The following is a 13,858-nucleotide window of genomic DNA, read 5'->3' as shown; positions in this document are numbered from 1 at the left end:
ATATTTCAGCACATTTTTTTTTCGGGGGGATTGCAATACAGAATGTCCATGCACCTCCTAAGACTTTTGCACAGTATTGTTTTTCATTATGTCTGCACATCTTATTAGGAAGAAATATGATCTTTTTGATTCAAATCAAAGAATAAAATAAATGAATGGACCCGGTTTCATCCACCAAATAATCAGTTCACTGAAGTATGTAAGCCCTTTTGCCATCACCATTTAACTGACCTACTTTGGGTGCATTATAGACAATAACGTACGTAGGACATACAACCTATAAGCAAACGAACGATGCCAATGTTTGGCTTTTTCTGTCGTCAACAACAGATGGTCGCTTCTCAGACTCCATTTCTGATGGTGTTCATAGATAGGTCCTGTTCATGTTGTGCTCTTTTTACCAACTCTCGTCTTATGAAGAAACTCGGTCTACATACAACACAACAGCGTACGACCACTGTATGATGGGAGTTAATTTACTGTGACACCTGGCTCTGAAGACAGACTGCATGATGTCCATTGGTGTTGGTCTTTAATGGACTCATGATGATTGTAGAGTTCTGGAGTGATTTGGTGTGTGTGTGACGTGGGAGGGACTCGGAAATTGTGAAATTGGAAGTGAAATTTTGGTCACGACAGTCGCACAAACGGAACTAACTCTATGTGACTTTAACATTTTATTTCATGCCATCTTCAGGAAGCCGAATACCAAATATTTCCATATACAGACACCATCAGGGCATCAGCAAGATGTAGTACACAATCACATGTAATGTAATATATATTTATAAAAATGTGTGTCTCTGAAGAAACAACAAATCCCAGTGTCTTTTTGTTTGTTTTGTTTTGCTTTGTTTTGTTTAGTGGCTGCTGCCGTCTGACTGGTAAAGGTCGAGAGGCCTTGGCTTCACAAATGTCAGAGCAGCCTGACAGTTTGTAGAAAGTGCTCAGACTAACCAGGCTTTCCCAGGCCCGAGACGAAGGATCAGCCGTAGTTCTGAACCCATACCCGGTCTCTCCCGCTGGGAGAACATCCGGGAAGCGTTTTTGTGTTATCTGCTGTCTTGATCCACTCTTGAGATTATCTGTGTCATGTTCCTTAACCCGGCTGAAGTGACGTTTAACATTTCCTGTAGGGGACCAATATTCAACAACAGGCACAGCGCTCAACAAACATAAACTAAAACCAAGACACCAATGGTGAGATATTTTGCTGAACAAATCTTTGTAGATTTTGATAATACAGAGCTTATCAAAAAAAAAGTTGGTATTCGGAATACATTTCTTGTTTGTTGTCCCGTCACAGATTTACAAAAGAATTGTCAGACAACTGCTATGAGTGTGTATTTGTGTGTTGGTGTGTTTCTTCTACACACTATTTATGCAAGACTTTGGGTAAAATTTCACAGCACTGACTTGCATCTCTATAGCAACTATGAGGTATGTTCACTGTTGCTTAGCGCCGGATGATTTATTTTAAAAACACCACTCTGTGCTTTTCTTCTGGACTGAATCAGTCTGTTGTGAGAGGGAGGATAGGCTGACAACCATGGGATCTCAATCAAATGCCCCCAGCCCATATATATTGTTTGGCTTGAGTCACATCTAGAAGGGTTTGACAGGTGTTCGCTTTTCCTGATTCAAAACAAAACAAAACAAAAATAACAGTATAAAAGATGATAATAGAAATGGGAAAAAAATAAAATAAAAACAACCATCATGAGCGTCTAAGGACCGAACGACTGGCTTGATAGCTGGATATGAATTCCCACTGGCCAGTCCATCTTCCATCATTGAGTTTTTTTTTTTCCCTTACTGAAGCGCAGTTATGATTACACTCCAAACTGCAGTCTAGTTGCACACCAGCGGCATCCAGCCTTCATATATTCACCCTTTCCTTGCTGCAGGCACATGACAAAACCCTTGCGTTTCGCTTCGTCGCATTGACCCCACTAGCACCCTTGCATCGATACACACTTTTTTTTTCTTCTTCAGATAAATAGTGACCAACCACGCTCTGTCCACTGCTCTGCGGCCGCGTCTATCTTCTTGCCTCCCTGTGCCCATAAAGAATTTTGGTCATCCCTCACCCCCCAGTTGGAGAACAGACACCCAGCTGCTATGGAAGACTGGCCCACGGACCAAATCAGCGAGATTCACCCCACCGTTACCAGGAGATGCAGGAGGAAAAGAAAAAGATTCATTCTGTGCCTGTGAGTGTCGGTGTGCACATACTAAGGTCTTTTTCTTCCACCAGACTCCCCTTGAACTGTACTGTGAGGTCTCTGTTTTTTTATTTTTTTTATTGTGTAGCCGCCCCCACCCACTCTTGAGTCATATGCACAGCACATGATGGTGTGTGAACCATAATAGGTCACAGATCACTCTAAAGGTAAAAACAGAAAAAAAAAAAAAAAAAAACAGAAACCAAATAGAAATGATGGTGCAAATTTAGCAAACGTGAAAAAGAATCTGAAGTGTGTACTAGCTCACTCCATGTTGAGTGAGCTAGTACACACCGTTGGCCCCAGTTTCGGATGATGTATTGGATTTACAAAAACATTTAATTTACCAGTTTTCTTATGTTCCCATGAGGCAGATATTACGTTTTGCTAAAATGTTTAGCCTCATTCAAATCAGTTTTGACTTTTCTGGCTTCCAATATCAATATGTTGTTTTTAAGAAACTTCTCATAATTTCCTGGACAGCAAAATGTGGCATTCCTATTAGAAGCTTACTGAGATCTGGTGTAAAATGAATGGTATTTACATGTCTGTTGGCAGCTCTATGGCCTGGGATGAAAACTCTGGTCACATCTCTTACGATGGACAACATCAGTGCACTACTAAAACATCAGACGAGTTCACAACCTGCTCAAGTTTTTTAGTGAGGAAACCCAAGACATACTTCATATAAAATAAATGAAAAATGATCAAATAAAAAAATAAAAACGGAAACCCTTTTGAAGCAGATAAGGCTACAGGTCAGTGGGGTCCTCTGCCACTCCTCTCTGCAGTCCAGGGAGCAATGGGGAGGATCACGGAAGGGGTGGGGTGGGGTGGGGTGGGTTGGGTTCAAAGGAAAACGCAAGTGATCTCCGCAGTAGACCATGAGACATGTGAGCACCTCCGTGGTGACCACCACTGGGACTCTCCCACCCCCCACACCCCACCAGCAACTCTCAGCCCATGACGATCAGTCCATTCTCTGATGCTAGTGGCTGGACGGAGGGAGTTGGATGTGTCGGACCTTGGAACGTGTGGTATGATGCCTCCTCTCATCCTTTTAATCGCTGATCAATTCAGTCCATTCATTCGTCTTCTTATTCTTCCGGTTCCTCATGTTATAAAAGGGGGATGGGGGGGGGGTAGAAGAGAGGAGCTGAAGTGTGGGTGGGGTATGTGGGGGAGGCAAAGAAGAACGGGTTGTAGGCAGGTGGGGGTGGGTGGAGGGTGGGGGGTATTCCTCACAGGCCCGACACCATGACCCGGTAGGAGGGGGGCATGTGTCTGTGCCGCGGGCTGGATCCGGGGCTGGCGTTGGGGCTGCTGCAGCTGGCGTCCACCCCCCCTATGGAGGGCAGGTAGGCGTGGTGCAGGATGGGCAGCTGCAAAGAGAGCCGGCGCTGGACACTGTAAGGAGAGAGCAGAGAGAGAGAGAGAGAGCACATGACAGATTTGTAGTTTGAAGGCACTGGTAAAACCGATGGGGGGGAAAAAGCAATGCATGACACACTGTAGATTTGAGGCAGTTAAGGTTGTAACCACATAGCATGAGACAGCTTGAATGGCCAACAGTAAAGTCTTCGGCTGTTAAACCTGTAAAAGTTTTTATGCGCCTATCCTTGAAGGCTAACCGTGACATTACAGTTTTTGTCATACGTGCCACAACTCTCCTCTATTATACATGCACCGCCACATACAATAAGGTTTAAAGTTTCACTTGCTCAGTAGTGTCAGCAGAACACACAGCATAGGAAAGCATACAGATACATTCACTACTCTCACATCGGCACTTTTCTTTTCTGCTTGCATCTTTAGAACTCCCTTTTTCTCTTAGCCTGCTTTAATTTGTCTTGCGGCAGACATAAAAATGTTGTCGACTTGCTGGTGATCGCCCCCTGAGTATCCACCACATGCTGAGGCTGCATGTGCAGCCCTCTTCCCCACTAACCCACAATGCACTGGGCTCCTGATTTAGAGCTTCCTGGGATGTTTTCGTGCTTGGGCTGCTACTGTGTGTGCACCCCGTGGCACAGAAGGCAATTACATAACGATAATGCCGGTTACATAAAAAAACAAAACAAATTTGGTTGTTCTTCTGCATCATGAACTGCATCATAAATGTACTTTTGTATTTTGGTGTACTAATAAAAATAGGTCTTACTTTTTACTCAAATTACTAAAAAATAATAAAAAGAAAAATGGATACTATTTTAGTATCTCGTATCAATACAAAAATTCAAGTCCGTCCACAGGCATTGTGGTAACTTCAACCTACCCGGTACAAGAGCATGTCATTGCAACGGGAGGAGACGGGAGAAGAAATCTTCATTGCATGACACTTGCTTCCTCCCCTCCCATCCACTGAAGCTGTGGTGTGCATGCCATGTCTATATAGGAGACTGAACTTTATTTGTTGGGCAACATCTAACTCTCTGCTTGTGTGCTGCCCTCCTTTTTACTCATACTTTCTCACGTTCCCTCTCTCTCTCCCTTCATCCCTCTCTCTCCCTCCATTCCTCTCTCTCTCTCTCTCTCTCTCTCTCTCTTTCTTGCCCTGTACATGTGATCAAACATTTATGCGGGGAGGGAAAAGCTCTGAGAATTTCTGCACTGTTGTGCCACTGTCTATTTTCAGGCCTCGCTGCTTCCATCGGTGGTTGTACATCACAGGTTATGTAAGAGCTCTCTCTCTCTCTCTATCTCTCTCGCACTCTCTCTCTCTCTCTCTCGCTCTCTCTCATTCTGGATTAACAAAACTGGGGCCGATTGCAGTGATGCATGAAACAGGGTTCTCTTTTTTTCACTCACCCTCCCCTCCCACTTGATGACATCAATATTCTTGCGCCGTTGTACGACATAAAATAATCTCTTTATCCGTTGCTTCAGTTCAACAACAAACGTGGCAATATCACATACACAGACTAGTTTAAATTCCCTCCTTTCCTCCTTTCCCATGTGTTTCTAAAGTGGCTAGCGTAGGGGGAGGAACTGTGACGGCTACTCACTGCTCAGGTGAGTTAATGTCCTCCAATGGACCTCTGCTTATTCTAGAAGGATCCATGGAGCCCCACTGGGCCTGCGGCTTCTGTTCCAGATGGTTCTTCAGGACGGACTTCTCACCTTCTGCAGAGTGGATCAGATAAAAACTCAGTGCCATTTATTTTTTTATTGTTGACATCCTTTCTTTTCATTACTTCTACAACAAATAAAGTAACACAACACTTTATCAACTACACAGACTTCACACATGGTTTGTTTAAATTCAAGTTCAGTCTTTAAAATTATTGTTGAACAGGAACATCACCTTAACCAAACCCCTAACGCTAATCTTAACCATAAATTGTTGTTAACAGAATGTCAACAGTTTATTAATAGTAGGAGCAGTGATAGATAGTCTATGGGAGACCATCCAAGTAAAAAGTGACCAAAAGTGCTTTCAGAAAACCCACACAGGAACAGCACAGAACCTGAAGAACCCATTGTGATGGGGACTCAAGACTCTCACCTTTGCCCTCTGTGAAGTTGCTTATGCTGAGAATGTTGTTGAGGTCCTGGTAGTGGTTCTGCTTGATGTAAGGGGTCTTCTCAGGCGTGTCCTGCAACTGCATGGTCACCTCCTCCAACTCCTTGTCAAGCTGGAGACACAAAAATAAAAAGCACCTCAGTGTCAATAATAGAGTGAGAAGAGACTTCACTCCTGAGTTGAGTTGAGTTGTGTGTAGGTGTAGGTGTATGTAGGTCGTCCTCAAGCACAACCTTTTAGACAGCATCGCTGCTCCAACACTGAAGCTGTCGCAAAGTGTCACATCTTTATGAATTTGTTATGCAAACTACACATGTTAAAAAGGAGGTCACACATGCTACTGTAAGGCCTTGATGCCGAAGAGTTCAAATGCCAGCAACATGAAACTCTGAATGACTGAAAACGGCGACTTTCAGACTGTTTTAATAATGGTTAAGGTGGTAAGCATGTATGTGTTTTGTCTTAAATACACATCTCTGACACACTACAGTTACTGTATATTGTATGATGTTCCCACTGATGGTGATTCATTATGTGATTCCACAGTACAAACTGTGATGTTTCCTTATATCACACAAGGGCAGTCATCTAAAATTTATGGTTGTAAGTATGTGCACTTACATCCAACTTCACTGTCCTTGTCAAAAGTCATTCAAAACATCTGGTTTCCACCGAGATATTCTCACTCTCCCGTCTACTAAAGCTGTGACCTCCAGTTACTGTAACTGTGGAGTACATGTCATGTCTCTATAGGGAATGAACTTCATTTGTTGGGCAACATCTTACTCTCTGCTTGTGTGCTCACCCTGTTACTCTGGCAAGAAAGTAAAATAAGTAAAGTAATACTTTAATAGTAACAGCACTACCAATAAATACAATAACAATGTCAAATATCAACCAGTGCAAAATTCCAGAATTGAATTGAAACTGGCTCTAAAATTCCAATTAAATTCTGGAATTTCAGTTGCATTTCAATTGAGGTAGCAAACAAGAAGAAGAATTGCAATTTGAATTGTGCACAACCCTGATATCAACAGTGAAAATAATGCATTTTCATTACCAAAAACCATAAACATACAAACCTTAACTCTGTGAGGTTTGCAAGGTGAACTTAAACTAGAAAAAGGGTGTGGAAGCAGTGTACTTCTTCAGCGCGGGGCTCACCTCTGTTATTCTCATCCGCAGGCGGTGGTTGTCCGTCTGAAGGCCGTCGAGGCGCGACGTGTTGGCCTGGTTGACGCTGGTCACCGACGTGGAGGTCTTGGAGTCCTCCTTCTTCTGGTTCTGTGTGAACTTCAACCTCCGGTTCTGCGTGGCTGCGTCTGGGTTCGTCCTCATGGTGATGAACTATGGCATGACATGAAACGAGACAGACAAGAGGAACCACTTTAGAGGAAAACAAGCAGTAAAACTCAAAACCGTAAAAAACCTGAGAAGTTTATAGATCTGAAACCAGTATAATTTCACGGACCCTCAATAAGCAGTAAGCATCCATCATCTGAGCCTACCATCCGCCATAGGACACCGACATTTATGAGTCCTCCATAAAAGATTGATTAGTAATCCAGCATAATTGCCCACTTTACCACCGACATCGATTGCCCCGCTTGGCAGGCACATGCACTGGCACTAGCTCCCACACCTACACCTACACCCATACCCACCTTGGCCATGAACTACCGCACTACCACCCACACTTACACCCATACCCACCTTGGCCATGAACATCCCCGCACTACCACCCACACCCACACCTACACCCACCTTGGGCACGAACTCCTGCACTACCACCCACACCCACACCTACACCCACCTTGGCCATGAACTACCGCGACTACCACCCACACCTACACCCACACCCACCTTGGCCATGAACTCCCGCACTACCACCCACAACCACACCTACACCCACCTTGGGCACGAACTCCCGCATTACCAACCACACCTACACCCACCTTGGGCATGAACTCCCGCATTACCACCCACACCCACACCTACACTCACCTTGGGCACGAACTCCCGCACTACCACCCACACCTACACCCACCTTGGGCACGAACTCCCGCATTACCACCCACACCCACACCTACACCCACCTTGGGCATGAACACACACACCCACCTTGGGCACGAACACCAGGCAGAGCGTGATGGTGCTGCAGAAGATGATGACCAGGGCCACAATGCAGAACTGGACATTGGGCTGGTCACGGGTCAGGAAGGAGACGGCGGCTCCGATGATGCACATAATGCCTATTGTAGTAGGCAGCCATGCCGATGTACTTTTCTGTCGGCGAGCCGGATGCTCACGCTTAGCGTCGTCCCAGGCCAGGAAACAGCCAAACAGCTACAGAGCGGTCAGGGAAGAGTGGACAACACAAAGGGTTGGACAGATGTTTTTAAAGCATTTGTCATAATCTCTCGACAATTTAAAAGAAAACTGACAAGCCTTTCAAACACTATTTACAGTTGTCATACACACAAAGAAATCACATGATCATCACATGACATAAGATGTTAAGGTCACATGACTAATTATGTGTGTGTGTCAAAGAGGATGGTGATGGTGTTACGGCTTCTACACACAGTTGCGTTCCGTCAACGCATGCCAGTGGGTGTTCCCGACGGTAGCTATGCAAATGACTTGAACTTGAAGTATAACCGTAATTTGATTGGCCGGCGCCGTCTGTCGGTGCAGCAACAGCTGAACTTCTCAACGTGAACGACGGGAGAAACGCGACGCAACGGAACCACAATTCAGTTCGGCAACGGATGACGTGAGCCCATGTAAAGTGAATGGGATGCGTCTCCAGCACTGCAACGCATGCAACTGTGTGTAGAAGCCGTTAGAGAAGGAATTTTAGTTATGTTTCTTTAAAGGCAGTCCTCGATCCTAGCGAAAGCTTGTTAAAGGCCCAATCAAACAATAAAATACACCAACCTTTCTGTGTTACGTAAGCTTTATAAAGAATCCCACTGAACTCAACAAAAAGTGTAATGGAGTATAATCAAAGACTGCATACATAAGTGAAGTGACTTTAGAATGCATGCTGAGTGAAGGGTGAACAGCATGAGTTCACATATGTGTATAATTGTCTGATGAAATATTGATTTTAATATGGGTCTCATTCACCCATGTCCTGTGGACCCATACCAAGAGCACCAATACACAAATATCTCCATACATTTATATGTAAATGAAATGTGTGAAATTTTAGATTAGATTAGATTAGATTCAACTTGTCATTGTGCACTTAAGCACGTGAGTGAAATTATTGCTTTCAATTTACTGGTTAATGAAACATGGACAGCATGCTAGCAGGCTGGGAGGACAACTGAAAGTCCTTGGCAACAACTTCAAAAATCTGCTGCAGCAAGATGGAGGTTAAATAAATAATAAACACCAAAACGTCTTCCGTTTCTGATCAGAAAAAAAACCTCACAATGTAATTCTTTTTGTGTGCATCACATGGCAGCCTAAGCCATGTGGGGCATAAATCACCCTGCAACCCAAACAATGTTAACTTTTCTAAGAACCACAATCCTCCGCAGCGGAGGGGGGATGGTTCTACTGAATGCACCTTTTGGATCCGCTTAAGGACCTGCACGCTCCCAAACACGTGAACCGTAAGTGAGCTGAGACTCTGCAGGTTCTTCTCCAGCTCCAGTCGTTTTAATCCACGTCTACGGGGCTTAGTGAACTGCCTTCAGAACTCACTCTTCTCGCTCTATTTCCACTTCCTCTGTCCCCTCATTCTACTCTCTTGTGTCTTATCTCTCTGTAGTTTTCTTAGGTCTACAGTATAGTATAGCACACTATATGGCTTTCACAATTAGTCCTTCAATTCAAATATAGAGGCCAAGCTGTTACTGAACCGTAATAACCTCCACCTCTCCTCCGCCTCTGCTCTCTCTCTCTCTCTCTCTCTATTCCTTCCTCTTCTGTTGCAATGCACATTATTTCTACCTCATGACATGTTGTCTCAGCTGAGGTGTTACTCCACCTGTGGCTTGCTCAAATAGGGGAATGGAAACAAATTGTGAGTGTGTGTGAGTGAGTGAGTGAGTGAGTGTGTGTGTGTGTGTGTGTGTGTGTGTGTGTGTGTGTGTGTGTGTGTGTGTGTGTGTGTGTGTGTGTGTGTGTGTTTGAGGGAGAGATAGGTGTCTGTGAATGTGTATGTTGAACAGAGAGAGAGAGAGAGAGAGAGAGAGAGAGAGAGAGAGTGTGTGTGTGTGTGTGTGTGTGTGTGTGTGTGTGTGTGTGTGTCAGACAGAAAGTGAAGTGAGACAGTGTGTATAAACAAACAGCCCCAGTGAGAGACACAGCAGTGCGTGTGGTGGCACTGGTGATGACGCAGAGCACATCCCTCCCTGTGAGTTCCAGTGCAGCGTCATACACACACACACACACACACACACACACACACACACACTCTCTCTCTCTCTCTCTGTTTAACATACACATTCACAGACACCTATAGTATCTCTCCCTCAAACACACACACACACACACACACACACACACACACACACACACACACACACACACACACAGGGGTGAGCTCCTGACAGTGAATCCAGCCCGCCACTCACCCGCTACCCATCTTACCTCCGCAAACAAAGGGGCCAACTCAATTCTACAGAGGGCACCGAGCTCGTCAAGAAAGGAGCCGCTCTTTCATTTTCTCCCTACCCACTTTCGTCTTCCTTTTTTTTTTAAATCATTCACGGGGCTCTGGCGCCACCGACTAAATCAACAGTCTAGCCCACAGGTAATTAACCTGCTGAAAGAGAAAAGGCTTTTTCAAATATTCTCATTCATTCTTTCAACACGGAAGGCTTTTCACTGTGTCCTTGGCAGAGGGCAGGGACTTTTAATTTGGAAGGTTCTACCTAATATGCATACTACACACCTAATTTGCAATATGGATGACACTTCACGACTACAAAGGCGACAAGTAGATAGTAGTTAGAGTGTGGAGTACGTACGTCAATGTAATGAATCTAGAGGCAAATTCAACGCACCCGCTTCTGAATGGCGGATTGAAAAGTGAATACAGCACATTATACACGCGCTCAAATGTCTTTTCACCTGCTCATTGAGAAATCATAATATTGGATTGGATTAGAGTGCCTGTATTGTGGGTTAGAGAGAGCAGATCTGTATCTATCTAACCCTAGATAGATACAGTATGTAAATAAATAGATCAATGGATAGACAGAGGGAGAGGGGGAAGGAGACATAGAGGTAAAGAGATAGATACAGGGAGAGAGGGATGAAGAGATATAGGTAAAATGATAGAGAGATGGAGAGAGGGATTAAGAGATATAGGTAAAATGATAGAGAGATGGAGAGAGGGATGAAGAGATATAGGTAAAATGATAGAGAGATGGAGAGAGGGATTAAGAGATATAGGTAAAATGATAGAGAGATGGAGAGAGGGATGAAGAGATATAGGTAAATAGATAGAGAGAGGGAGAGAGAGGGAGCAGATGGAGGCCATGTTGACATGCTCCGTGGCACCGGGAGAGCGTGCTCACCATCAGGAGGCCTTTGTAGGCGTAGACGATCCCCAGCCAAATGGTCATGTGTGTGTTCTCACAGTGCTCCAGGAAGGGCCGAATTGCAATGTCTCGTCCCTGGGGGTCCGGCTGCCAACACACACAGGACGAGAAGGAGGGTTAGGAGATTGAAACGCACACATACTGTGGGCATACACACACACACATACACACACACACACACGCACGAATACACACACGCACACACAGACACACTGAAGACTAACTGTGTCCGTGGCAACACAGATCACAAACAGCATAATTATAAACACTCACCCACTCACTTACACCCACGCAAATAGTCAAACACAAATGCGCTGACCTTAACAAGCTAGAGCTATTATAAACATACACACAGCAACAACAACAACAACCAACAACAACAACAAATGTTAGTATGAACATCTGTATTCTGCTCACTACGGGGCCATGGTGAAGACAATAATAGAGCAGTGAGATTCCCCATCCCCTGACACCCCCTGTAGAGACACCCTTGGGCATAACTTAGCATTCAGGCGAGCCACTGACCCTGTTGCTAAGTAACCTCAGGTGGACTGGTTGGGAGCGAAGGGAGGGCACAAGAATCACCTTGCCCTCCAAAGTGGGTTAAACCCACGAAAGAAATGAGCAGAATAACACGTGCATGGATGTAATGATGGCTGAGCCTAACAGGTCGTTATTAACATGACACCCCCCCACACACACACAGCTTAGAGTAACGTAAGTGACTTAGGGGCCAATTTAGCACCAGAGGTAGCACTCGGGCGCCATGGCAACTGGTCACATGGCCTTCTCCCGTGAGGGGAATTCCCAGTGAAGTTTGGTGGCATTGGGAATTTTTTGCTTGATGACTGAAATTATAATTGAACGTTTGGTGACTGCTTATGAGTTCCTCGATTTAAAAAAAAAAAGAAAGAAAAGAACTCGATGGTTTTAAGGAAGGAGGTTGCGGTGGCTTGTTTATGACGGATCTTTATTGATGGCGAAGGCTGTTGACGACAGAAAGGAGTCTCACACGGGACACAAATGTCTGGTATGCAAAAGCAAGCTGTTGCATCATTAAGGGGTCCTCGGGCCGTCTCAAGAGGGCGTTTGGAGGAGGAGAAGAAGAGAGAAAAAGAAGGGAGGGGCGAAGAGAAGAGAAGAGAGAGAGAGAGAGAGAGAGTGCAAAAGAAGAGAAAAACTGGGTCCCCTCTGTGAAGAAAGTGGGAAAATCAGGTTCTCCATAACCCATTTTTCCTCTTGCCCCAATTTCATGAAAGGGAGACAGCCTGTTGGTTCTCACCAAGACGCAAAATAACACACAAATATTTACCCACGGATGAATTAGACACTGTCTCGCTCTGCTGGTCCAATACATGCTATGAAATCAAACTGACTTGCCATTATGCTACAGAAGTTAATGCGAGATAACTGAATATGCAGACATTAATAAATGTGTGTGTGTGTGTATGTGTGTGTGTGTGTGTGTGTTAGTGTGTGTGTTTGTGTGTGTGTGTGTAACAATGAGACTTGAGTTCATCAGAGCGCCAGCCACTGATCCAAACAAACCCACTACCCTTTCTCTTTATCTCCCCCCAAGCCCAAATAAGATGGCATGGAGACCTCAAAAGTTGACACCTCAAAGTGGCGTTAACAATTAAGTAGGCCAGAGAACAGAGGGGTGCTATTTATACACAGCGCTCCAACACTCATAAGCATAGAGAATAAAGAGACATGGGGAGAGAGAGAAGGAGAGAGAGACAGGAAAATAAGAAAAGAGGAAGGGAGAGAGTGAGACAGACAGAATGATCAGAATCAGAATCAGTTTTTTATTGGCCAGGTACTAACATATACAAGTATACTTACATATACAAGGAATTTGACTTTGGTGTTAAGGAGGGTGACAGCTTGCTGCATTCTAAATTGTATGTGTTAAGTGCCGATCTACCAGACATGGATTAAGCCTAGTCCTAAACTAAAAGAGAATTTCAGTGAAGATATCCACTGAAACCAGTAGTTTATGACTATGCTTAATCCATGTCTGCACAACTGCCCCTATAAGTGTAAGTATGAGCTAGGTATAATATATTACACTCACACACGTGTTCAAATGGTGCTTGTGCTTGAAAACTCTCCAGACAAAGCCCAACAAAGCCCAACATTCAAAAGTTGCCCAAACAATGCCCAACCAGAGCCATATAAAGGTAGAGCGCTTGTTAGGTGTGTTGGGTTGTTAGTGTGTTGGGTTGTTAGATGTGTTGGTGAAAACTCTCTGTACATTCAACAAACAGACATGTAGTAGTACAAATAGACATGTAGTAGTAAAACATAGAGAGAGAGAGATTAAATATATAGAGAGAGATTAAACATATAGAAGATACATGACTCCATGGGGTGATAAGTCCACAATGTCAAGCCACAAGGCAATCGTGGCTGTGGTGAGCTGCGAGAGGAATGGAGAAATAACAAGTATAAACCTGAGGCCTACTGCTGCACTACAGGCTCTCTCCATTCCATTGTGGCCCAGTCTGCCTCTGCCAGTCATGGGAGAAGGAAGAAAGAGAAAG

The 13,858-nt window shown here is 44.5% G+C and overlaps 1 protein-coding gene across 1 annotated transcript in view; it reads right to left on the bottom strand.

The window, feature by feature from the left end:
* Positions 1-1,574: 1,574 nt before the first annotated feature.
* gabbr2 (gamma-aminobutyric acid (GABA) B receptor, 2) overlaps positions 1,575-13,858 on the bottom strand; it is a 214,396-nt gene continuing 202,112 nt past the window's right edge. The window contains exons 14-19 of the mRNA XM_048229821.1: positions 11,289-11,399; positions 7,870-8,094; positions 6,913-7,095; positions 5,731-5,860; positions 5,231-5,348; positions 1,575-3,632 (exon numbers count right to left, since the gene is read on the bottom strand). Coding sequence (XP_048085778.1) covers positions 3,467-3,632; positions 5,231-5,348; positions 5,731-5,860; positions 6,913-7,095; positions 7,870-8,094; positions 11,289-11,399 — 933 coding nt within the window. The 3' untranslated portion in view covers positions 1,575-3,466. The remainder of the gene's footprint in view (positions 3,633-5,230; positions 5,349-5,730; positions 5,861-6,912; positions 7,096-7,869; positions 8,095-11,288; positions 11,400-13,858) is intronic.

The sequence above is a fragment of the Alosa alosa genome, chromosome 20 (assembly GCF_017589495.1).
Source record: "Alosa alosa isolate M-15738 ecotype Scorff River chromosome 20, AALO_Geno_1.1, whole genome shotgun sequence".
Lineage (NCBI taxonomy): Eukaryota > Metazoa > Chordata > Actinopteri > Clupeiformes > Clupeidae > Alosa > Alosa alosa.
The sequence above is the reverse complement of the archived record's forward strand: the minus strand, read 5'-3'. Positions and strand labels throughout refer to the sequence as shown.